Source organism: Canis lupus, chromosome 27 (assembly GCF_048164855.1).
Source record: "Canis lupus baileyi chromosome 27, mCanLup2.hap1, whole genome shotgun sequence".
Lineage (NCBI taxonomy): Eukaryota > Metazoa > Chordata > Mammalia > Carnivora > Canidae > Canis > Canis lupus.
Genome location: NC_132864.1, coordinates 31,586,791 through 31,611,006, shown reverse-complemented (window position 1 = coordinate 31,611,006; position 24,216 = coordinate 31,586,791). Strand labels below are relative to the sequence as shown.

Below are 24,216 nucleotides of genomic sequence, written 5' to 3'. Positions count from 1 at the left end.
AGTTCGTATCCCAGAGTTAGGAGTCTTTATGTTCTGTCTCCCTTTCTGATATTTCCTACCCATTTCTTCTCCCTTCCCTTCTATTCCCTTTCACTATTATTTTTGATTTGCATTTCCCTGATGGCAAGTGATGCGGAGCATTTCCTCATGTGCTTGTTGGCCATGTCTATGCATTTCTGCTGTTCATACACACCTCCCCCCTTTGTAGGGAGTGGCCATGATCTGTCTGAAACCTGCAGAGGAGTCCTTCTTGCCTCTCCATAACTGTAAGAAATTTGAGGACAAATTTTCGGGTTCCCTCTCTGCAGCTGCAGAACCACATTCTTTGTCTCCACCTTCCCACGGATCCCTGCTTGTCTCCATCTGACTGTCATGGTACAAGCACAGGAATCAATTGAATTAGGAGGCCACCCCACCCCCTTAATCACTGCATCTGTACTAATTACATCTGCAGTACCCGTTTTCCATATAATGTCACATTCGAAGTCCTGAGCTCTACAATTTCAACATATGTTCTTTGGTAAGATAGAATTTAAATGAGAATGTTAGGAAAGAAGAATCCTTTCCCAAAAAGTTTATAAGTATCACTATTTTATTTATTTATTTATTTATTTATTTATTTATTTATTTATTTTAAAGTTTTTATTTCTTCATTCAAGAAAGACACACACACAGAGAGTCAGGGACACAGGCAGAGGGAGAAACAGGCTCCATGCATGGAGCCCAAAATGGGACTCGAATCCAGTACTCCAGGATCAAGGCCAGGGCTGAAGGCAGGAGTTCAACCCCTGAACTAAGCAGGCCTCCCTTTAAAAAAAAATTGCTATTATTATTTTTAAGTATGCAACACAGTTTCATTGCACTGAAATGCAACCTGATAAAGTAAGCATCAAGAAAATACTAAATGAACACTCCTCGATTTTTCATTTTTTTCTGTAAAGGAAATGTATTTAGCCTCAATCTATAGTCCTGATCCAACAGACATTTTGTAATACAAAATATCTGATTTTGGGTTTTTGTGAACTAATGCCTCCTGAGTCACTCATATACTTTTCAATGTTAGCATTCACCCAGGGATGGAAATCAGACCAGACCCTTCCCAATGCCCATCTCCCCATGACCAGTCTGCATTTATAGTGCTCTGGGCTCATGTATTTGGCCATGAGATGTCAGTAATCACATGATATTTGTATCCACACTTGATGAAACAAAGTGTATGTGTCCCTTCCTCATCTTGGTTTCTCACTGGGCCCAGCACCACTATAGTGTAGCCCCCAGGGGTACTCATCCTCGTCCTCAGGCTGGGCACTAGTAGTTGGTCAAGTCAGACTTGTTCCCAAGAAGGGAGCCTGAGAAATCAGTATTTATTGTTTTTATTATAAATAAATGCTCCAGACTTGGCCAATCTTTGCCTAGATCCAGTATGGATAGAGTCCTGTGCTGGAGGCATTTCTGAAAGTGACTGTCCCTCCTGGGGACACTGCCATGAAGTCTCCTGAGTCACCACGATCTAAGAATTGGTCCCTGAAATGAAAAGAGGCACATGTTAGGAATGAAGAAGAAAGGTGGATGGATCCCTTCTAAGGATGCCTCTGAGATCCCCATGAACATGGGAAGTGGCTGAGGAAGGGGAGAAGAAGGAGAGGAGTCAAGATCATGCTGTGGAATTTCCACAGATTCCCTGGCCTTAAAACTGGCTCTGGTCTCTGGGATGTCTCTTTTTTATTTAAGTTTTTCTTTACATTTCAATTATTAACACAATGTGTAATAGGAGTACAATTTAGTAGTTCAAGACTTAAATAAATGAGCCTGTGCTCATCACAAGTGCACTCCTAAACCCCTGCACCACCTTTGTAACCCATCCCTCCACCCACCTTCCATTTGGTAAGCATTAGTTAGTTCTCTAGAGTTAAGGGTTCGTTCTTGTTTTCCTCTCTTTTTCCCCTATGATGCATTGTTTCATTTCTTAAATTCTTCATGAGTGAAATTATATAGTATTTGTCTTTCTCTGATTGACTTACTTCACTTAGCATTATACTCCCTAGCTCCATCCACATCTTTGCAAATGATAAAATGTGATTCTTTTTATGGTTCAGTAATATTCCATCATATATATGTATATATATAACTTCTTTAACCATTTATCAGTTGGGCTCACTCTGGTATTGCTCAAAATGCCACTATGAACATCAGGGAACATGTATCCCTTTGAGCTATTATTTTTGTATTCTTTGGGTAAATACCAGGAGGGTAATTGCTGAATCACAGAGTATTTCTATTTTTAACGCTTTGAATATCCTTCAAATTGTGTTCCAAAGGATCTACATAAATTTGCACACCCATCAATAGTGCAAGACGTTTCCCCTTTCTCCACACCATTGCCCACACCTGCTGTTTCCTATGTTGTGTCTATTAGCTGTTATGACTGGTGTGAAGTCATATCTCAGTTTAACTTTTATTTCTTTTGGGATGTTTTGTTTATCTCCTCCTCAGCTCCGGGATGAAGGGTGCGCTTGGGGGTATGTTGTGTAAATAGGAGCCCACAATTCTATCTGATTCTGGACCCTCAGCCCAGCTAGTGGCTTCCATCCAAGGTGGATTTCTGGAGTGGGTGAGAGCTATGGGTTTGTCCCCTGGGAGGAGACAGCTGCTGTCATCTCTCCCTCTGGCAGTAAGCACCAGTGCAGGGCCCAGGCAGGTGGAACCTTTTCAGTGGGTTTCAGGCCTGGCCAGCTCTGAGCAGGTGCACAGAGCCCCCTGGTGACAGCCTCAGCGGATCAGTCAAGGAGGAGGGAACTGTGCAGGAGGAATGGAGCCCATTATTGGTTTCAACAAATAAGCAAGAAAACAAACAAATAAGAAGTGTTAAAAAAAAAAAAAAAAGAAGTGTTACCTACTCTTGAGTCCCTCTGGAGAGTTTCCTTTCTGTCAATGACTTCTGTTATCTTTTTCAGTTCTAAAATTTCCATTTGGTTTGTTTTGATGATTTCTCTTTAATTTCTGCATTTCTATTTTTTCCATTTGTTGTAGAGTGCTTGTAATTTTACACCACATGGGTTTTATGAGAGTTGCCTAAAACTACCTGTCCAATAATTACAGCATGTGAGTGATCTCAGTGCTGGTGTCAGTTGATTCTCCTTTCTTATTCAGGATTTTATCTTCCTGGTACTTGACATGTCATACTTTTTTATTGGATCCTGGGTATTATGGCTATTATATAATGATATGCTTGATCCTCAGTTATTTTTCTTCAAACAAGCGATCCTCCCGCTGAGGTGCAGCAAAAGGGGAAGGGTGTTCATGTCAGCTTCCAGGTGGCTCAAATGAAAATGTTTACCACTCTGCTGCTTACTCTCTGCTGGAGAAGGTGGGGCAGTGATTGCCACTTCCCAGCTCTTATCAGGTGGGGGTGTGGGACAAGCTCGTTCCTGGGCCCTGTCAACACCATGGTGGGATGCACAGGACTGAATGGAGCTGCTTTCCTTCAGGGAGTGGATCCTCTGCTCCCCACTGCATTCCTTGCCCTCACTGACACCAGGGAGTGGAGGATCAAATACAGGTCCACCTCCCTTGCCTCCTGCATCATACTTCAGTGTTTCGAGGCCCAGGGAGAGCCCAGGCTCAGTTCCCCAGTGTTCAGACCGCCACTAGCAATGGGTTATGGCAACAAACCAGCTTTGCCATGTACCACTGCATTCATTCTCCCTGCTGAGCGAGGGAGTTCATATGATCTCCCCAGTATCTGCCAAAATCATGGGTGAGAAAACCTGGGGTGCAAACTAGTCAACTAGGCCTGCCTTGCCCAGAATTGATGATGTTCCCATGCGATGGAGGCTCAGCTATCTCCTCAGTAGCTGACACCATGGCGGATGGTATTGGGACACTGCCTGCTTCTGCCAGGAGGATATGGACACCATGTCTCTGCTGAGCAATAATTGAACCCTGCATGAGGATACCCTTTGGGGATTCATTAGTGTGTGCAAGTCATGGGCAGGTTTGTCCAAATATTTCCTCCACTCAGGCCAACTTATCTACATATCCTCTGACCAAAGGAGTTGCTGCTTTTGGAGTTTTAGTGTTTTCTTTCTTTTCTTTTCTTTTCTTTTTGAGATTTAGTGTTTTCTGGTTTGATTTTCTGGATCTCAGCCTTTGAATGTTTCTTGGTTGGAGGAACCTACAGGATCTTGTCTTACATGTAGGGGACCTAACACAAGAAAAGGAACCAGGGTACTCACTTTGGCATTTTCCTCAATTTGTTTGAAGTCTTCCTTCTTCCTCTTTCTACCTTCAAAAGTCTTCCTATACTTGTTTGTTGTAGTGTGTCAGGACATTTCAGTTGTAAGAGAGAAGACCTGCATGAATGGGAGCACTTCCTGCTGTCCAGTGCTGGGGAATCTCATGGTGCCCATTCTGAATTCTTTCTTCCAGGGCTAGAATGGTGGGGAACCTGCTGAACTGCTGGAAGGGAGGAGATTTATCTTGACTCTCAAGCTGTGTAAATAAAAGACAAAGAACCTGATTGTTATTTTTACATTACTCTTTACAGTGTAAAGAAAAACAAATACATTCCATAACCAAAAACTCAATGTGATAAGTTTTACAGGCCGGCTGGAAACCAGTAGAGCACAAATATCTGTCTTTCTGTTCTTAAATGCAGAGGAGTGGAGAGAAGAAATTTTTATTCCTTTTTTCTTTTATTTGTTTGTGTATAGAAATTTTATTCTGTAATAAGTTTATATTTAAGGAAATAAATACAAATATGGGATAGAGATCTCTATGTTTCACCCAGCTTTTTCTAATGGTAACATTTTGTGTTGTTATGATATGTTTATAAAAACAAGTATTTACCAGTGGTGTGATAATCCTGAAAAAATTGCAGACTCAATCTGGATTTCAAAATTTGTTTGTTTGTTTATTTATTTATTTATTTACTTATTTTAACACTGTTTTGCCTAAAATCAATCCAAGTAATAACATTGCATTTATTCATAAGGACATACTAAAATCCTCCAATGTATGAGTTTCAGGCTTTCTCTGTTCTTGATTTTGGGAATTTGGAGACAGCTGGTGTGGTATATTGTAGAATGTTCATAAGGACATACTAAAATTCTCCAATGTATCAGTTTTCAGGCTTTCTCTGTTCTTGATTTTGTGAATTTGGAGACAGCTGGTGTGGTATATTGTAGAATGTCCCAGAACATGGGTTTATCTGATTTTTTTCTCATGATTACATTAATTTTATGGATTTGGGGAAAAATAGCACAGAAGTGAATTGATGTTCTTAGTGCATCATTGGGAAGATGTGTCATACTAACATGACATATCATTGAGAGTATGGGTGGCGACAATGCATATTCGGTGCTATTTTATTTTATTTATTTATTTTATTTATTTTTTTGAAGATTTTATTTTTATTCATGAGAGACACACACACACATACACAGAGAGAGAGAGAGAGAGAGAGGCAGAGACACAGCCAGAGGGAGAAGCAGGCTCCATGCAGGGTGCCTGACACGGGACTCCATCCCTGGTCGCCAGGATCACACCCTGGACTGAAGGCACTACGAAATGGCTGAACCACTGGGGCTGCCCCATTTGGTGCTATTTTAAATGATTCTTTTTCTGTTCATAATCTATCTGATGTCAGTCTACTGGATTTTGGCTATTCTGATAATTGTGCAATGGTAGCTCATTCATATTTGCTTTTGCTTTTCCCTAATGATATATAGTATGGAATAGAATATCACATGTTTATATGAAATCTCCCTATCTCCTTCTGTGAAATATCTGGTAATGTCTTTAACTTACTTTTTAGCCACGTGTTTTTTCTTGTGCTTTGTTTGAGAAATACATTGTATAGTGTTTTTCCTTCCTTCCTTCCTTCCTTTTTCTTTTTTCCTTTTTCTTTCTTTCTCTCTCTTTATATCCTTTCTTTCTTTCCTTCTTATATATATTTGTATCTGTATATTTATGACTGCTCAACTCTCCAGAAGTTTGGCAATTTATCTGAAATACATTCTGTCTCTGGTTTATTGATTTTGTCTGTTAGGTTTTATTTTTGTCATTATTCAGGGGAAATGGGACATATCTCCTCTAAGAGACATTTCACATCACATTTTCCAGTCATCCAGATCATACTAGAAGTGGAACCATACCAGTCAGGGCACCAGCTGCTCTCCATCGGCTTCCGTATTTCTGAAACCCCAAGTGTCTTTGTTCTGCTGCTATAATCTTTGCCTATGAGGTTGGCCAAATGTGCCAGCGTTTCTAATGACTTGGTGAAGAGGAAATAACTATGGTATGGGGTGACACCAGGGATGGTAGTAAAAGTCCTTATGATGATCCCATCTCAAGGCCTAGAGAACACACAGTCTGAATCCATACATGCTACAAATGAGCTTCCAAACAACAAGCCATTTTGTTCAGGCCCAATGGATTGAGGACAGAACTCAGGAGGTTCGTCCGGTCTCAATTCCCCACATCTGCTTGTCACCTCTACAATGGAATCTGCTAAAATTTCTCACTCCTCCCCTCTGCCCTTCCCCACACATTCTCTCTCTCTCATTCGAATAATAGTCTTGAAATATAATACATTATATATTTATCATATGTTTAATGCTTACATATTTATACAATATATTTCAAATATATATTATGTATATATAGAGAGATTAGAAATTAGATGCAAATATGAATATTTTTTTCTAAGAGAAAAAATTATCTGTTACCACAGACGACAGCATAGCATATTCCAGTTTAGCCCCCTGAAGAAGAGCTTGAACCATAAGGCAACTGGATGACTGGGGAGATGACCATCCTGTGCAAATAATGAGAGCAAGGGTCTACAAATGACCGCCCTCTGCATCTTTTCCCTCATCACTGAAAGGAACCCCTTGTTGATGAGGGAGGAGGTAAAGGGAAGAATCAGGACAGGACAGAGAAGCCCCACCACTCTGATCCCTGAGGACTCACTGGTGGCATTCCCATTTGCCCCTCATCAAAGGTCTCTCACCTTAGACACAGGTAGCAATACTGATGATTTTTTAAAATGCAAATTTGACCAGGTATTTGATTGTCTCCCTCTGCCTGAACATCAGCTCTGAAAATGACTCCATGGGGATTGAGGATGAAATGTGCCTGGAGAAATTGAGTCAGAACTGAGAACTCATGAGACTCCAGGGACTCCTGGGAGCACAATACTTCACTGAGGACACTGCCTGCCCAGTTTGCAAGAATTTGTGTATTTGTGTATTTTCTTAGACACCTGGCCCAGAAGTCTGGTCTCACAGGACCCATGCGACAGCGCCCCCTGCTGCGCTAACATGCTTAGCCCACCATCTCCTCTGACTCCACCCAACACTCTTGGAATGGTGTCCAGACTGTGCAACTCAATCATTTTAATGTCACTGCCCAGGAAAGGAGAATGAGGAGTTGCCCTTGTCAATTTTGGCCCTGACAGTTATTTTCAAAAAACTAATGGTCTCCAGACAGTTAAATACATGATAAATTGCATTGTGCTCATATTACCAGATACTTCAGAATTATCTGTCATTGAGTTTGCTTCTTCCAGGTGCCTCAGGTCCTTACAACTCTATCATCCTCTTGAAACAAGTAAAGGTCATAAGGTTCTCAGGGTACCAAGATGGTTCACACCTTCTAATGATTCTATGTGAATTCTTCTTTCATTTGAACGCTGTTGTTGTTGTTTTCTTGTTACTATATAGATTTCCTGTCAAGTCTGCATCCCTCACTGCTAAGGCTTTTCAGCCTATATTTGCTATGACAATATAATGCCATCAGGGGAAATATGTCTTCCACCCCTACTGATTTGTCTGAGATCATTTTTTCCCCTGAATGTTAGCCAGAAATTCTAATTTGTTTGTCCCTCTGATATACTTTGTATTTCTAGGCTCATTCTGTTATTTACTCAGCATGAAGATTCCTATTAAGAGAGCCTTACTATAAATGGACCTCTCCTCACTTCTGAGGTGTTCTTCAACCTCCCCTGCACTGAAACCATCATGGTCCTGCACTCTAATTACATTGGACTCTAACCTAGAAATATTGTACAGAGTTCCATGGAAGTCACTGGAGTTATGTGTCTAAGATCTGAGTCCAATAAACAGCTTTGTCTAACATCTTGCCTAACAGGGAACCAGAGGGGATGAACAGTAGACAGTGAAGGATTGAACCAGGAGAGTGTCCAAATGGCAGGATGACACCAAGTGTGTAGATGTATTTCGATGACGGTGGTTGAAGCTTCACTATATTAAGTCATCCAATCCATTGCCACCGTGTCTTCTCACTACTGAAATCTGCTTAATTTTTGGCAATCTTTTGTAGTTTTCAGTTTACAATTTTTTCCTACTTGTTATATTCCCTCCTAAATGTTTTATTCTTTTTGATGCTATCCTAAATAGAATTGTTTATTAGTATCTTTTTTGGGCTTCTTCATTTTGGATATAGACAACACTACCTGGTTGTGATAGGGCATTACCACTTGAACTCCTGTGGGAGATACTAGATAGATCTCATTGAGGATTGATGATAGAGTATGTTCCCTATTTTGGAAGAGTAGGAACAAGTAATGAAACAGGAAAGAATATGAGAAGGAAGCTCTGCATCCGTGACCTTAAAATAAGCAATCTCACATGATTGACTGTATGCACAGGAAAAAATAGATGACTAAATAAAATGGCTGTTGCCTCGACCCCTTATGGGGAAAATAGAAAACCCTAAAGCTTTTTCTTCTTTTCCAGTTTGACATACACCTGATTTATGTTTTCTAGAACCTATGTAATCATTTGTGAAACATGTATTTCACAAGGACCAAGAATTCTCCGGTTGATGCAGTCGAAGTAGTAAGAGGTGGGGTGAGGAAGGAGCTTCCCTCTTTGTTCCTGACCCAGTGATTTTGGCAGGAAGGAGAGGAGAGATATGCTTCCAGCTCTTTGCTTCCTCAGGATGTGGCCCCTGGTAGAGGACACCCTCCTCCCTATAAGCAGCCTTTCTCTGCTGGTTCCCCAGCTTCCCCTCCCTCCTCCAAGCTCTAACATCTCCCCCATCTCCTCACTGGACCATAATTCCCCTTCTCTGAGAACAATGATATCTAGGGAATAACCCTCAAGATTTGACGCACACCTACGACTGCTGGATTATTTGAAGGTTGATTTTTAAAAAAGTATATTTCATTCCAATTAGATGTCCTTATTGTCTGTTTATGCTGGAATCATGCAGTGAGTAACTATAAGTTTCTGGTAATAAACTATTTCCCAGATAATGGTACCTTGTTTAATTGATTCATATGTTCCACTACTGAGACTTCTTCAGTTACAAATAAAGAAGTTATAGAAGTTATTCAGCATTGAATCTCTAAGACCCAGATATTCATAAAGTACATAATTTTAAAATATGCTGTAATATCTGAAATGTATATAAATATCTTAAATACATAGATATAGATGGGATATGACATATGAATAACAAAAAGGTCAGATTGTGAAAATAAGGGTAATTTGTGTTGAGGAGAACAGAACCATCTAAGTGAGTCCTTAGGGGAGGAGGTTGTCAAAGACCAGCAGTCCTCCCCTGAGATGTGTGGGTCTGCCCCACCTCTGAACTCTCCAAGTGAGGAAGGATCTGAATGAGGATTCTAGGAAAGATTCATGGACCTTCAACAAAATTAAGGTTCCCTTGTAAAGATGCATCTTCTCTATATAAGGTAGTGGCCTATCCCCATACATCTACTCCACATATTTGCCCGTCTCTTCTTCTGGTCTTAGACAAAGGCAAGTGTAAGAAGAAGAAGTCAGAGACAGAATTATGAAACTCTGTCATAGAAAATTGTGGTTCAGGGAAAGGCCCTCGCTGGGCCTGTTGAAGAATGAGAGAGGCATTTTTCATGGAATCCCAGATGAAGGGGAGATTTTAACCATGTACTCTGAAAATGGAGGTGATTCATATTTGGAGAACCAAATCAATAACAGAGGGATAGGAAGTCAAAAGTTACAAGATGTCCAGGAGAGGAGAAAAGGTTAAGCAAAAAGTGCAGGGTGAGAGAGGACTATCTAAGGCAAAGGAAATGGACCTCCTCTGCCTAGATCATTGCGGGTTCTCCAGCATAGAGCCCCTGCCCCTCCAAAGGAGAGCTATCTGAGGAACCTGTGGAATGTGTTGGAGTGAATGGATGAGGGCATGAGGAAGATAGATAGATACAAAAAACCTGGGAAAAGATTGATCCTTTCAAAGCTCAGGCTCCTGTCAGGTCAGAGAAGCCCCTGTGAACTTAACAACTTGTCATCTGCCACTCACCTTAATCTTCCAGTTTGAGGGAACTCCCCCGCACTCCTCTCAGGACACCCCCCAGTTATTCTTCCCATCACAAGGGTCCTATCCTCAGTTACCCTCTCTGACATTTGGTCACCTGAACAAGGACCTTAATCATGCTGACTTTGTAGTTCCTGGAGCTCATGTGTGCAGAATAGAAACAGGTGGGTATTCTGGAATCCTACACTGTGGAGGGGGGGCATGGTGAGCACCACGTCCTGTAAGTGAAGGCAGGATCTGCTCTCTGAGCTACACTGGGGTAGCAGGCCGTGTTCTCATGTGCATTGTAGGTCACAATGGGGCATTGAACCATGAAGGAAATAACAGCGCAGCCTCCTGGGCACAACGATGAGATCTGCGGGCAGAGTCTTACTCCTTCTTTCCTTTTGCTCTTGGGAATGGAGTCACTCATGACATATGGAGTCACATTCCCCATGACTGTTCCCTACATGATTTTGGACTGGTGATGCCTTTAGTCACAGGAAGAAGGAAGAGATGATGTAGGTTTCCATGTGGGTTGAGAAATGCCACCATCCAGTTTCACCAGGGGGTTATAGAGTCACAGCAGAGGAGAACCTCAAATTGGTGGAGTCCTGCTCCAAGTCCCACTGAAGCAGGTTCAGGCCCTTCTCATGTGTCAAGAAGGTGGGCATCAGTCCTTCTAACTTGTCAGTCACAATGGCCCAGAGCCTCCTGGTGTCCACACAATCATGACCTGTATTTAAATCCAAGATAGTGCTTCACAGTCAGGTTTTTCAATTTCAGAATAAGATAAACCTCTTGAAAACTTTTAAATGAAAATGTATCATATGCAAATATGAAAATAAGTAATGAAATGTGGACAAAAATAAAGAATGATAAATATGGGTTAATAATAAATAACAGGTACACTTTATTAAGAAGAAAAAAGTCCAAAAATGCTTAAATAAACCAATTTCCTTAGAAAAATTACACAATGTTATTAGGAACTTTTCCTCAAAAGACATAAGATACAGGGAGCTTCCAAAGAGAAACTAACTAAAATAAAGATACAACCATTCTAAATCTTTGGGAAACGGCATAGCAGTCCTAAGAGAGAAATACATCGCAATAGAAACATCCTCAAAATTTTTGAAAAAACCCTAATACACAAGATAACCTCACACCTAAAGAAACTGGAGAAGAACAGCAAATAAAACATACACCAAGCAGCAGAAGAAAGCAAAACTCAATGAAGTAGACCCAGAAGAACTGCAGAAGAGATCAACAAAACAAGGTGTTGGTTCTTTGAAAGAAGTAATAAGAAACATAAACCATTAGACATCCTTATTTAAAAGAAGAGAGAAATCACTCGAATTAATAAAATCATAAATGAAAAATGAGAGATCACAACCAATACCAAGGAAATACAAATGATTTTCAAAACATATTATGAGCAGCTATACACCAATAAATTAGGCAATCGAGAAGAAATGGACACATTTCTGGAAAAATGCAAATATTTTATTATAAAAATGCACAACTATAACAGAAAGAAATAGAAAACCTGAACAGGCCAATATCCAGGGGGGAAATTGAAGCAGTCATCAAAAACCTCCCAAGACACAAGAGTCCAGAGCCAGATGGCTACCCAAGGGAGTTCTATCAAACGTTTAAAGAAGAAATAATGCCGTTTCTACTAAAAATGTTCCAAAGAATAGAGAGGGAAGGGATACTGCCAAACTCATTCTATTAGGCCAGCATCACCTTAATCCCAAAATCAAACAAACCCCACTAAAAAGGAGAAATATACATCAATATCCCTGATGAACACAGATGCAAAAATTCTCAACAAGATATTAGCCAATAGGATCCAATAGTACATTAAGATTATTCACCATGACCAAGTGGGATTTAATCGGGGAATTCAAGGTTGGTTCAACAATCATACAACAATAAACGTGATACATCACATCAACAAGAGAAAAAACAAGTATCATATGATCCTCTCATTAGATGCAGAGAAAGCATTTGACAAAATACAGCATCCATTCCTGATCAAAACTCTTCAGACTGTAGGGATGGAGGGAACATTCCTCAACATCTTAAAAGCCATCTACGAAAAGCCCACAGCAAATATCATTCCCGATGGGGAAATACTGAGAGCCTTTCCCCTAAGATCAGGAACAAGACAGGGATGTCCGCTCTCACCACTGTTCTTTAAGATAGTACTAGAAGTCCTAGCCTCAGCAATCAGGCAACAAAAAGAAATAAAACGGCACTCAAATTGACAAAGAGTATGTCAAACACTCCCTCTTTGCAGATGACATGATACTGTACGTATAAACCCAAATGATTCCACCCCAAGATTGTGAAACTCATACAGCAATTTGGCAACGTGGCAGGATACAAAATCAATGCCCAGAAATCAGTGGCATTTCTATACACTAACAATGAGACTGTAGAAAGAGAAATTAAGGAGTCATTCTCTTCAGAGAGTTGGAAAAAAAATCTTAAGATTTTTGTGGAATCAGAAAAGACCCCAAATAGCCAGGGGAATTTTAAAAAAGAAAACCATAGCTGGGGGCATTACAATGCCAGATTTCAGGTTGTAATTCAAGGCTGTGGTCATCAAGACAGTTTTGTACTGGCACAAACAGACACATAGATCAATGGAAAAGAATAGAGAATCCAGAAATGGCCCCTCAACTCCATGGTCAACTAATATTTGACAAAGCAGGAAAGACTATCCACTGGAACAAAGACAGTCTCCTCAATAAACGGTGCTGGGAAAATTGGACCTCCACATGCAGAAGAATGAAACTGGACCACTCTCTTACACCACACACAAAGATAAACTCAAAATGGATGAAAGATCTAAAAGTGAGACAAGATTCCATCAAAATCCTAGGGGTGAGCACAGGCAACACCCTTTTTGAACGTGGCCACAGCAACTTCTCGCAAGATACATATAAGAAAGCAAGGGAAAGGGAGAAGAAATGTGTGGGAAATATCAGAAAGGGAGACAGAACGTAAAGACTGCTAACTCTGGGAAACGAACTAGGGGTGGTAGAAGGGGAGGAGGGCGGGGGGTGGGAGTGAATGGGTGACGGGCACTGGGTGTTATTCTGTATGTTAGTAAATTGAACACCAATAAAAAATAAATTAAAAAAAAAAGAAAGCAAGGGAAACAAAATCAAAAATGGATTATTGGGACTTCATCAAGATAAGAAGCTTCAGCGCAGCAACATTAACAGTCAACAAAACTAAAAGACAGCCTACAGAATGTGGGAAGATATTTGCCAATGACATATAAGATAAAGGCTAATATCCAAGATCTTTAAAGAACTTAAAGTCAACACCCAAGAAAAAATAATCCGTCATGAAATGGACAGAAGCCATGAACAGACTTTTCTCCAAAGCCCTGCATGCGGCACAAAAAGCACATGAGAAAATGCTGCACGTCACTTGTCGTCAAGGAAACACAAATCCAAATCACAATGAGATATCACTTTACACCAGTGAGAATGGCTAACATTAACAAGACAGGAAGCAACAAATGTTGGAAAGAATGTGGAGAAAGGAGAACTCTCTTGCACTGTTGGTGGGAATTCAAGCTGTTACAGCCACTCTGGGAAACAGTCCAGAGGATTCTCAAGAAGGTAAAAATAGAGCTACCCTAGTCCCAGTAATTACACTACTGGGTATTTGCCCCAGAGATCCAGATGTAGTGGAATGATGGGACGCCTGCACCCAGTGTTCATAGCAGCAATGTCCACAATAGCCAAACTGTGGAAGGAGCCACCATATCCTTTGACAGATGAATGGATAAAGGGGATATATACAATGCAATATTACTCAGCCGTCATAAAGGATGAATTACCTACAATTTATGTTGACCTGATGGAACTGGAAGGTATTTTGTTGAGTGAAATAAGTCAATTGGAGAAATACAATCATCAAATGGTTACACTCATATGTGGAATATAAGAAAGAGGGGAAAGGACTATAAGGGAAAGGAGCAAAACTGGGTGGTGGGAAGTTTCAGAGGAAGACAAACCATAAGAGAGTCCTGACTCTGGGAAACAAAAAAAGGGTTTCAGAAGGGGAGGAGAGTAGGGGACAGGGTGACTGGATGACAGGCACTAAGGAGGGCATTGATGGGATGGGCACTGGTGTTATTTGTTGACAAATTGAGTTTAAATAAATAATTTTTTAAAAAAATTATTATGCCTGGGTGGCTCAGGTGGTTAATCACCTGCTTTCAGTGCAAGACATGATGCTGGGGTCCTGATATCCATCCCAGTATAGGGCTACATGCTGAGCAAGGAATCCTTTGTCCCTCTCCCTCAGCTACCCCTTATCTCATGCCATCTCTCTCTTTCAGATAAATACATAAAATATTTTCTGTGTTGAAAGTACACATTTAGGGATGCCTAGGTGGTTCATAGTTTGCCGTCTGCCTTTGGCTCAGGGCATGATCCTAGAGTCCCAGGATGGAGTCCCACATCAGGCTCCCTACAGGGGGTTTGCTTCACCCTCTGCCTATGTCTCTGCCTCTCTCTGTGTAGCACTCATGAATGAATAAATAAAATTTTTGAAAAAATAAATATGCATCTATAGGGGCTCCTTGCTAGCTCACTCACTGGAGGGTGGGATTCTTGATCTTCGTTGTAGGCTTGAGCCTGATGCTGGATGTAGAGGTTCCTGAAAACCAAAATCTTAGAAAAAGGAAAATATAAATATAAGTGTAATATTTCCTAAAACATAGAATGCTGGTGTGTGCTGTCGTCTGTATGGATTTCATCTATTCTGCACATTTTATGAGCAAGAAAGTATTAGTGGTGTTAATATTTTAGTATTAATAAACATTTTATCTAACAGTTTAGAGGGTCCATGGATATTGCCTTTAAGAAAGGAAAGAGTTACAGGGAGGCACCATTTCAGGCCAGCATCCCCGAGGATTATGCTCTACTGAGGTCACCAGTAAAGGGATTCACTACCTTTGGGCCTGTGTCCCTGCTTGGGAGCTATGGCCCCAGGACTGTGGCCCACCTCCTCATCTGTCTCTGTCACTGTGCTTAGCATCACTGTCATACACCTGACTGTAAGCTCCACAGAAGCTTCTCAATGAAGAGGACCAGATAAAAGGACCCAGGGGTTTTTGTCTCACTTCCTCCTTATCTGAGATGTTGTGGGTAAGTGAAGCTGCTCCCACTGCCATGTTCTGCAACAGAGTAGTCATCAGCCTCGTCCTCAGGCTGGGCTCCTGTGATGATGAGGGCGGCTTTGTTCCCAGAGAGGGATCCAGAGAAGCGATCAGGGACCCCAGAGGGGCGGCTGTTTGTGTTGTAGATAACTGTGCTAGGAGCCCAGCCTGGGGTCTGCTGGTACCAGCTGGGATAGTTACTTGTAGTGACTGACCCAGAGCTGAGGCCACAAGTGAGTGTGAGTGTCCCTCCTGGAGACACTGACAGTGATGGTACCTGGGTCACCACAATCTGAGAATCAGCTCCTAAAACCAAAAAGAGAGAAAGGTGCTATTATGGAAGACAAGGATGACATGAATCCCTGCTTCTCTGTGCCCCCAACAGATGCAGAGTCCATTTCCCTGGCCTGAGCCATAAGCAAGGAGCCCGAAAAGAAACACTGTCCAGGCCATGGTTGGGATCCTCACTAGAGGTGGGCTCCACAGGCTCTTTGGCTGGCGAAGGGTGTTCCAGGACCTTTTCATGACTCCTGACCTGGGAGGAGCAAGATGGCGGAAGAGTAGGGTCCCCAAATCACCTGTCTCCACCAAACTACCTAGAAAACCTTCAAATTATCCTGAAAATCTATGAATTCGGCCTGAGATTTAAAGAGAGACCAGCTGGAATGCAACAGTGAGGAGAGTTCGCGCTTCTATCAAGGTAGGAAGACGGGGAAAAAGAAATAAAGAAACAAAGGCCTCCAAGGGGGAGGGGCCCCGCGAGGAGCCGGGCTGAGGCCGGGGCGAGTGTCCCCAGGACAGGAGAGCCCCGTCCCGGAGGAGCAGGAGCTGCACCGACCTTCCCGGGCGGAAAGGGGCTCCCAGGGAGTTGGAGCAGGACCCAGGAGGGCGGGGATGCCCTCGGGCTCCCCGGGACAGTAACAGCAACTCCGCGCCCAGGAGAGTGCGCCGAGCTCCCTAAGGGCTGCAGCGCGCACGGCGGGACCCGGAGCAGCTCGCGGGGCTCGGGGGCGGCTCCGCGGAGGGGGCTGCGCGGCCCGGGAGCAGCTCGGCCGGGCTCGGGCAGAGGAAGAGGCTCCGTGCAGAGGGGCCTGCGCGGTTCCAGGAGCAGCTCAGAGGGGCTCGGGCGGCAGCTCCGCGGAGGGGGCTGCGCGGCCCGGGAGCGCGAATCCACCAGCGCAGGCTCCGGAGCACAGGGCGCCGGGACACAGCCCAGGATCCCGCCTCCCCCGGGACAGGCAGAGGCCGGGAGGGCCCAGGACAGCGACGACGCTCCTGCCCCAGCTGAGCAGATCAGCGGCCCCGCCCCGGAGCCTCCAGGCCCTGCAGACGGAGTTCCTGCCGGGGCTGAATCCAGGTTTCCAGAGCTGGCCCCGCCACTGGGGCTGTTGCTCCTGCGGCCTCACGGGGTAAACAACCTCCACTGAGCCCTGCACCAGGCAGGGGCACAGCAGCTCCCCCAACTGCTAACACCTGAAAATCAGCACAACAGGCCCCTCCCCCAGAAGACCAGCTAGACTGACAACTTCCAGAGGAAGCCAAGGGACTTAAAAGTACACAGAATCAGAAGATACTCCCCTGTGGTTCTTTTTTTTTTTTTTTTTTTTTTTTTTTGGTTTTTTTTGTTTGTTTGTTTTGTTTTGTTTTGCTTTTTGATTTGTTTCCTTCCCCCACCCCCCTTTTTTTTTCTCCTTTCTTTTTCTTTCTCTTTTTCTTTTTTTTTTTTTTAATTTTTATTTATTTATGATAGTCACAGAGAGAGAGAGAGGCGCAGAGACACAGGCAGAGGGAGAAGCAGGCTCCATGCACCGGGAGCCCGATGTGGGATTCGATCCCGGGTCTCCAGGATCGCGCCCTGGGCCAAAGGCAGGCGCCAAACCGCTGCGCCACCCAGGGATCCCTCTTTCTCTTTTTCTTCTTTTTTTTTTCTTTCGTTTTTTTTTTTCTCTTCCCTTTTTTTTCTCTTTCTCTTTTCTTTCCTTCTTTCTCTCTTTTTCTCTTTTTCCCAATACAACTTGCTTTTGGCCACTCTGCACTGAGCAAAATGACTAGAAGGAAAACCTCACCTCAAAAGAAAGAATCAGAAACAGTCCTCTCTCCCACAGAGTTCCAAAATCTGGATTACAATTCAATGTCAGAAAGCCAATTCAGAAGCACTATTATACAGCTACTGGTGGCTCTAGAAAAAAGTATAAAGGACTCAAGAGACTTCATGACTCCTGACCTATGAGAATAAGCAAGTGCTTTATGCAAATTAGCTTCCTCTCTCTCCCTGCCCCACGGTCACCCAAAAGTCACCTGGGAGATCTTGAAAGGGACAGATGCTGGGACCTCACACACAAAAATGTCTGCAGGGTGACCTGGGACACAGACTGGCAGGAAGACATCTTTCTCCAAATCAATGACCTATGACCCTGGTGATGTCCATCCCAAAGTTCCTCGCTGAGAATCCTGACAGCTGTATGAGGAGATGGATACATTCTCCAACTCCTGGCCCAGCCTCTAAATCACCTCAACTCTAACCCCTCTCTGGAACATTTTCTTCCCTCGCCAGGGACATTGCTCCTTGTCTCTTTGGAGATCTTAGCAGTAACTCCTCCATCCATGAGGACACTGGGAATCTCAGAGTCCATGTGACAGATGTAACAATGATGCTCTCCTCTTCGTTAATCAGGGACCATGTCTGCAGTAGTCCAGGGCGAGCTGACCAAGGATGTGTCTTTATCAGAAATCAACCCAACACTCTGTGAACAAGTGAGTCTCATGGACCATTTTGAACTCAATTTCCCATTGTGTTCTGCTGAGAATCAGAGGGTCCTGGAAGGCTGGGGAAGGAACCTGGAGAAGGAGGACTGGCAGGAGCATAAGGAGTCTCCAGGAACAGGGGAAGATGAGGCTCAGGGCTCATGTTTGTCCAAGTGTTAGATACCAAAACGCCTACCATTCATTTTGCAACTACTTGTAAATTGTTGGTTTGATAAACCATGCATGTTCTTCTTTCCTTTCTCTTCATGTTTGAGATCCTAAACTCATATCAGAGAAAAACAATCATACTCATGATCTTCCAATTAAACTAAGGCATCCCTGACACTTTAGAAAACAGTAGGTAATTTCACATCTATCAAATTTTGAGATGAGGAATGATATTCATACAAAGAAAAAAGAAGGAATGGGGAAAGCTAAAAACACAAACAGTATCTATTTCCATAGATAACTATAAAGTAATGACATAAACGAGAAAGTCCAATAAGAAATAAGCACTGAAATGATAGCAGACAAAGGACTCAGGCACTTACTGCCTATTTAATCAAGAGCATAATTGAAAGTCATAGTTCGAGCAAGGGACCCTGAGGGTGGCCACCTGGACACATTGCCCCAGGCCTTCCCCAGGGTCCTTTTGACCTTCCTGTGAGGCAGATCCCGGGGGGGGGGGGGGGGTTGGGGTGATCTGCATCCAGAGCAGAATGGAGGGATTGATAGACTGGAGACAGTATCACCCGAGTCCCCAGGAGTCCTCTCAGGCAGGAAGGTGATAGAGCAGCGCCCCCTGTGGGTCCTGTGTGATTCTACATGAGTCAGGCAGGAGCTTCCTCTGGGCAATCTGGTACCTCTGAGAGGACATACTGATGCAGGCTGACCAGGGCGCTCTAGAGATCACTGTGTCCCCTGTGGTGCATCCTGTCACATCACTGTTCTCTCCCACAGGGCATGAAATATAGTCATCTTGAATTAACTGGGGAGTTACAGTAATCAGCCAGCCTCCCTCACCTTGAAGGGGGCCCTGAGCCACCCGTAGAACCTATCTCAGGCATCCTTAAGGCTTCCCAGGTCAGAGGAATCCTTTCCTACTGGGAAGGTCTGGAGCCACTGGTGAGCACAAGGATTGGAAACTGGGTGTGGAGAACCCAGGGCACAGGAGCCCCGCCCAAAGTTGGAAGATGCAGACAGAAACCCTGTCCCCAAGATTCCATCAAAATCCTAGAAGAGAACACAGGAAACACACTTTTTGAACTCAGCCACAGTAACTTCTTGCAAAATACATCCACCAAGGCAAAAGAAACAAAAGCAAAAATGAACTATTGGGACTTCATCAAGATAAGAAGCATTTGCAAAGCAAAGGATACAGTCAACAAAACTAAAAGACAACCTACAGAATGGGAGAAGATTTTTGCAAATGATGTATCAGATAAAGGGCTAGTTTCCAAGATCTATAAAGAACTTCTTAAACTCAACAGCAAAGAAACAAACAATCCAATCATGAAATGGGCAAAAGACATGAAGAGAAATCTCACAGAGGAAGACATAGACATGGCCAACATGCACATGACAAAATGCTCTGCATCACTTGCCATCAGGGAAATACAAATCAAAACCACAATGAGATACCACCTCACACCAGTGAGAATGGAGAAAATTAACAAGGCAGGAAACCACAAATGGAGAGGATGCGGAGAAAAGGGAACCCTCTTACACTGTTGGTGGGAATGTGAAATGGTGCAGCCACTCTGGAAAACTGTGTGGAGGTTCCTCAAAGAGTTAAAAATAGACCTGCCCTACGACCCAGCAATTGCACTATTGGGGATTTACCCAAAAGATACAGATGCAGTGAAACGCCAGGACACCTGCACCCCGATGTTTATAGCAGCAATGTCCACGATAGCCAAACTGTGGAAGGAGCCTCGGTGTCCAACAAAAGATGAAAAGATATGAATTTAGTGTCATCATGATGCCTATTCAGTCCCTGTTTTTGTGGATTGTTCCCTTGGACTTGCTCTTTCCTTTACAGAATCCCCCTTAGTATTTCTTGCTGAGCTGGTTTGGAGGTCACATATTCTTTCAGTTCCTGCCTATGTTGGAAGCCCTTTATCTCTCCTTATATTCTGAATGACAGCTTTGTTGGATACAGTATTCTTGGCTGCATGTTCTTCTCATTTAGGACCCTGATTGCTAGAACTCATACAGCAATTTGGTAGTGTGGCAGGATACAAAATCAATGCCCAGAAATCAAAGGTATTTCTATACACGAACAATGAGACTGAAGAAAGAGAAATTAAGGAGTCAATCCCATTTACAATTGCAACCAAAAGCATAACATACCTAGGAATAAACCTAACCAAAGAGGTAAAGGATCTGTACCCTAAACACCACAGAACGTTCCTGAAAGAAATCAAGGAAGGCATAAAGAGAAGGAAAAATGTTCCATGCTCATGGATTGGCAGAATTAATATTGTGAAAATGTCAATGTTACCCAGGGCAATTTACATGTTTAATGCAATCCCTATCAAAATACCATGGACTTTCTTCAGAGAGTTAGAACAAATTATTTTAAGATTTGTGTAGAATCAGAAAAGACTCCGAATAGCCAGGGGAATATTAAAAACGAAAACCATATCTGGGGGCATCACAATGCCAGATTTGAGGTTGTACTACAAAGCTGTGGTCATCAAGACAGTGTGGTACTGCCACAAAAACAGGCACATAGATCAGTGAAACAGAATAGAGAACCCAGAAGTGGACCCTGAACTTTATGGTCAACTAATATTCGATAAAGGATGAAAGACTATCCATTGGAAGAAAGTCTCTTCAATAAATTGGACATCCACATGCAGAAGAATGAAACTAGACCACTCTCTTTCACCATACTCAAAAATAAACTCAAAATGGATGAAAGATCTAAATGTGAGACAAGATTCTATCCAAATCCTAGAGGAGAACACAGGCAACACCCTTTTTGAACTCAGCCACAGTAACTTCTTGCAAGATACATCCACGAAGGCAAAAGAAACAAAAGCAAAATGAACTATTGGGACTTCATCAAGATAAGAAGCATTTGCAAAGCAAAGGATACAGTCAACAAAACTAAAAGACAAGCTACAGAATGGGAGAAGATATTTGCAAATGACGTATCAGATAAAGGGCTAGTTTCCAAGATCTATAAAGATACCACCTCACACCAGTGAGAATGGGGAAAATTAACAAGGCAGGAAACCACAAATGTTGGAGAGGATGCGGAGAAAAGGGAACCCTCTTACACTGTTGGTGGGAATGTGAAATGGTGCAGCCACCCTGGAAAACTGTGTGGAGGTTCCTCACAGAGTTAAAAATAGACCTGCCCGACGACCCAGGTATTGCACTGTTGAGGATTTACCCCTAAAGATTCAGATGCAATGAAACGCCGAGACACCTGCACCCCGATGTTTCTAGCAGCAATGTCCACAATAGCCAAACTGTGGAAGGAGCCTCGGTGTCCATCGAAAGATGAATGGATAAAGAAGATGTGGTTTATGTATACAATGGAATATTCCTCAGCCATTAGAAACGACAAATACACACCATTTGCTTCAACGTGAATGGACCTGGAGGGTATTATGCTGAGTGAAGTAAGTCAATCGGAGAAGGACAAACATTATATGTTCTCATTCATTGGGGAATATAAATAATAGTGAAAGGGAATATAAGGGAATGGAGGGATCCCTGGGTGGCGCAGCGGTTTGGCGCCTGCCATTGGCCCAGGGCGCGATCCTGGAGACCCGGGATCGAATCCCACGTCGGGCTCCCAGTGCCTGGAGCCTGCTTCTCCCTCTGCCTATGTCTGTGCCCCTCTCTCTCTCTCTCTGTGTGATTATTATAAAAAAATAAAAATTGAAAAAAAAAGGACGGGAGAAGAAATGTGTGGGAAATATTAGGAAGGGAGACAGAACATAAGGACTCCTAACTCTGGGAAACGAACTAGGGGTGGTGGAAGGGGAGGATGGCGGGGGTTGGGGGTGAATGTGTTTGGGCACTGAAGGGGGCACTTGACGGGATGAGCACTGGGTGTTATTCTGTATGTTGGTAAATTGAACACCAATAAAAAATAAATGTATTATAAAAAAAAAAAAAACCCAGGCCAGGGTGACACAGTCCCTGGTCCCCTCCATGGGCTGGGCTGCCCCTGGCCTCCTCTTCTGCTCCCCCCTCTGCCACAGGAGGGGCTGTCCATGCACATGGGCTTCACCCACTGACTGCCCAGCCCCTCCCTGGGCCCTAATCCTGGAGCTCTGCTCACACCACACACTGAGGAAGATGGAGGTGGCTTCAGCCCTGGGGAGAGCCCTGGGGGGAAGCACCTGCTGAGATCACACACAAGCCCCCAGGGGAGACTGCCAGGCCAGAAGGGACACAGATGCTGAGTCCCCATCACGGAGCTCAGAACCCAGTTCTCAGGCCCAGGCACCCTGAGTGAAGGGTCCTCACTGAGCAGCCCTGTAGGGACCACAAGGCAGTCCCTCAGCGCCCCCTCCTGGTCACAGGGCACACACCTCGGCAAGGCCCAAAGCCCTGAGATCCCAGCTGGTTTCCAGGGCTCACCAGTTCCCTCCCCATTGACATGTCCAGGTCTGACTCTCAGAATGGGTTCCATCTCGTGGGCATTAGAAGCATGAGTTCCGCATGTTCTCACAGAAATGTATTTGTGTTTTAACCTCCTGTTTTTGTTTATTTTTGTGTATTTTTTATTGGAGTTCAAGAAACTCCTACTCTGTCATCTGGCTGACGTCACTCTGCTCCCTTCATGCAGGCTCAATGCAATGGGATGCAGGGAACTTACATTCACCGTGGCTCTAGCTGGTCCTGAGGGAGGGGGACGTCAAAATTCCTGTGTGCACCAGCCATTCGGGAGTGTCCCCTCCTCAGACCTCAGTTTATCTGATCTCAGCTGATCATCTTGGTGGGGGACCAGACATCCCTCCTTGAGGCCCTGGGTTCTCTTGCTCTTTCCGATATGAAGACAATGTGGCTGCAATTGTGCATCAGTCTCAGGTGAGGCTGGAGCTCTAGACCCAACCAGAGATAGGTCTACTCGTTTGTGAATGTGGCCTTGTCTTGGATCCAGGGAAGCAGCTGGGGACTCCAGAGCCCAACTGTGTACTTGAGTCCAAGTAATAGTACAGTAGGTACCAGGGAAGACTCTCTGCCTTCTGCTGGAACCAGCCTATAGCATATCTATCAATACTGAAGCCACAGCTCAGGGTGCATGTCAGTCTGGCTGTTGTTCCCAGGCATGCAGAGAAGGAAGCTGGGTCTCCACAGCCTGGGATAGAGAACCTGAAGACACCCACACATCACAATGAAGACAAGAGACAGGTCGCTTGTGATTGAGGAGCTTAGCCACGCAGATATGACTCAGGCTGGGGTCCCCCCCCTTCACTGGGGCATGTACCTACCTGAGCAGTGACGGAGGAGCACAAGGAGGACAGGGGTCCAGGCCATGGTCACAGAGCTGAGGCCAGGGTGACCCTGTCCTGTTATCTCCTGTTCCAGGGCCTCACAGAAGAAGGGCAGCTCATACTAATGTGATCACGCCTGTCTCTCCGTCCTCTGCATTTTTTGGTCTGTGGCCATTTGACAGGGAGGATTCCTGATGCATTAGCTTCCCTCTGGTTGACCTGGAGGAAGCAGCTGCTGGGACCCCCGCAGGCCCATGTCCAAGGACCCATCTCAGCTCAGAGAGGACATGACTATTTAGTTCCCACTGAAAGCAAGGTACCCAGCCTCAAGACTGGTTCAGAGAAGGGATTTCATAACTGCGAGCCCCTGTCCTGCAGACCCCCAGACTCCATCCTACTTCCCCCTGCTAGTCTCTGGGCAACTCTCCTTCTTTCCCACCTCAGGCAAGCCTCCTCTTCCCCTGCTTCTCTGACTCCTGCACTCCCACCATGTGAGAGTAACCCTCCAGGGATTGG

General features: G+C 43.9%; 1 long non-coding RNA gene and 1 gene segment (V, D, J or C); both read right to left on the bottom strand.

The window, feature by feature from the left end:
- Window positions 1-1,393: 1,393 nt before the first annotated feature.
- On the bottom strand, window positions 1,394-10,581 carry LOC140619054 (uncharacterized). The gene is made up of 3 exons (XR_012018981.1): window positions 10,312-10,581; window positions 4,236-4,491; window positions 1,394-1,524 (listed from the first exon to the last, which is right to left on the bottom strand). It is a non-coding gene; the product is annotated as an uncharacterized lncRNA (long non-coding RNA).
- Window positions 10,582-15,464: 4,883 nt separating this feature from the next.
- Window positions 15,465-23,743, bottom strand: LOC140618940 (immunoglobulin lambda variable 8-61-like). The segment is given in 2 exon segments: window positions 15,465-15,799; window positions 23,698-23,743. Coding segments are annotated over 2 exon segments (381 nt in total).
- Between the last annotated feature and the right edge of the window lie 473 nt (window positions 23,744-24,216).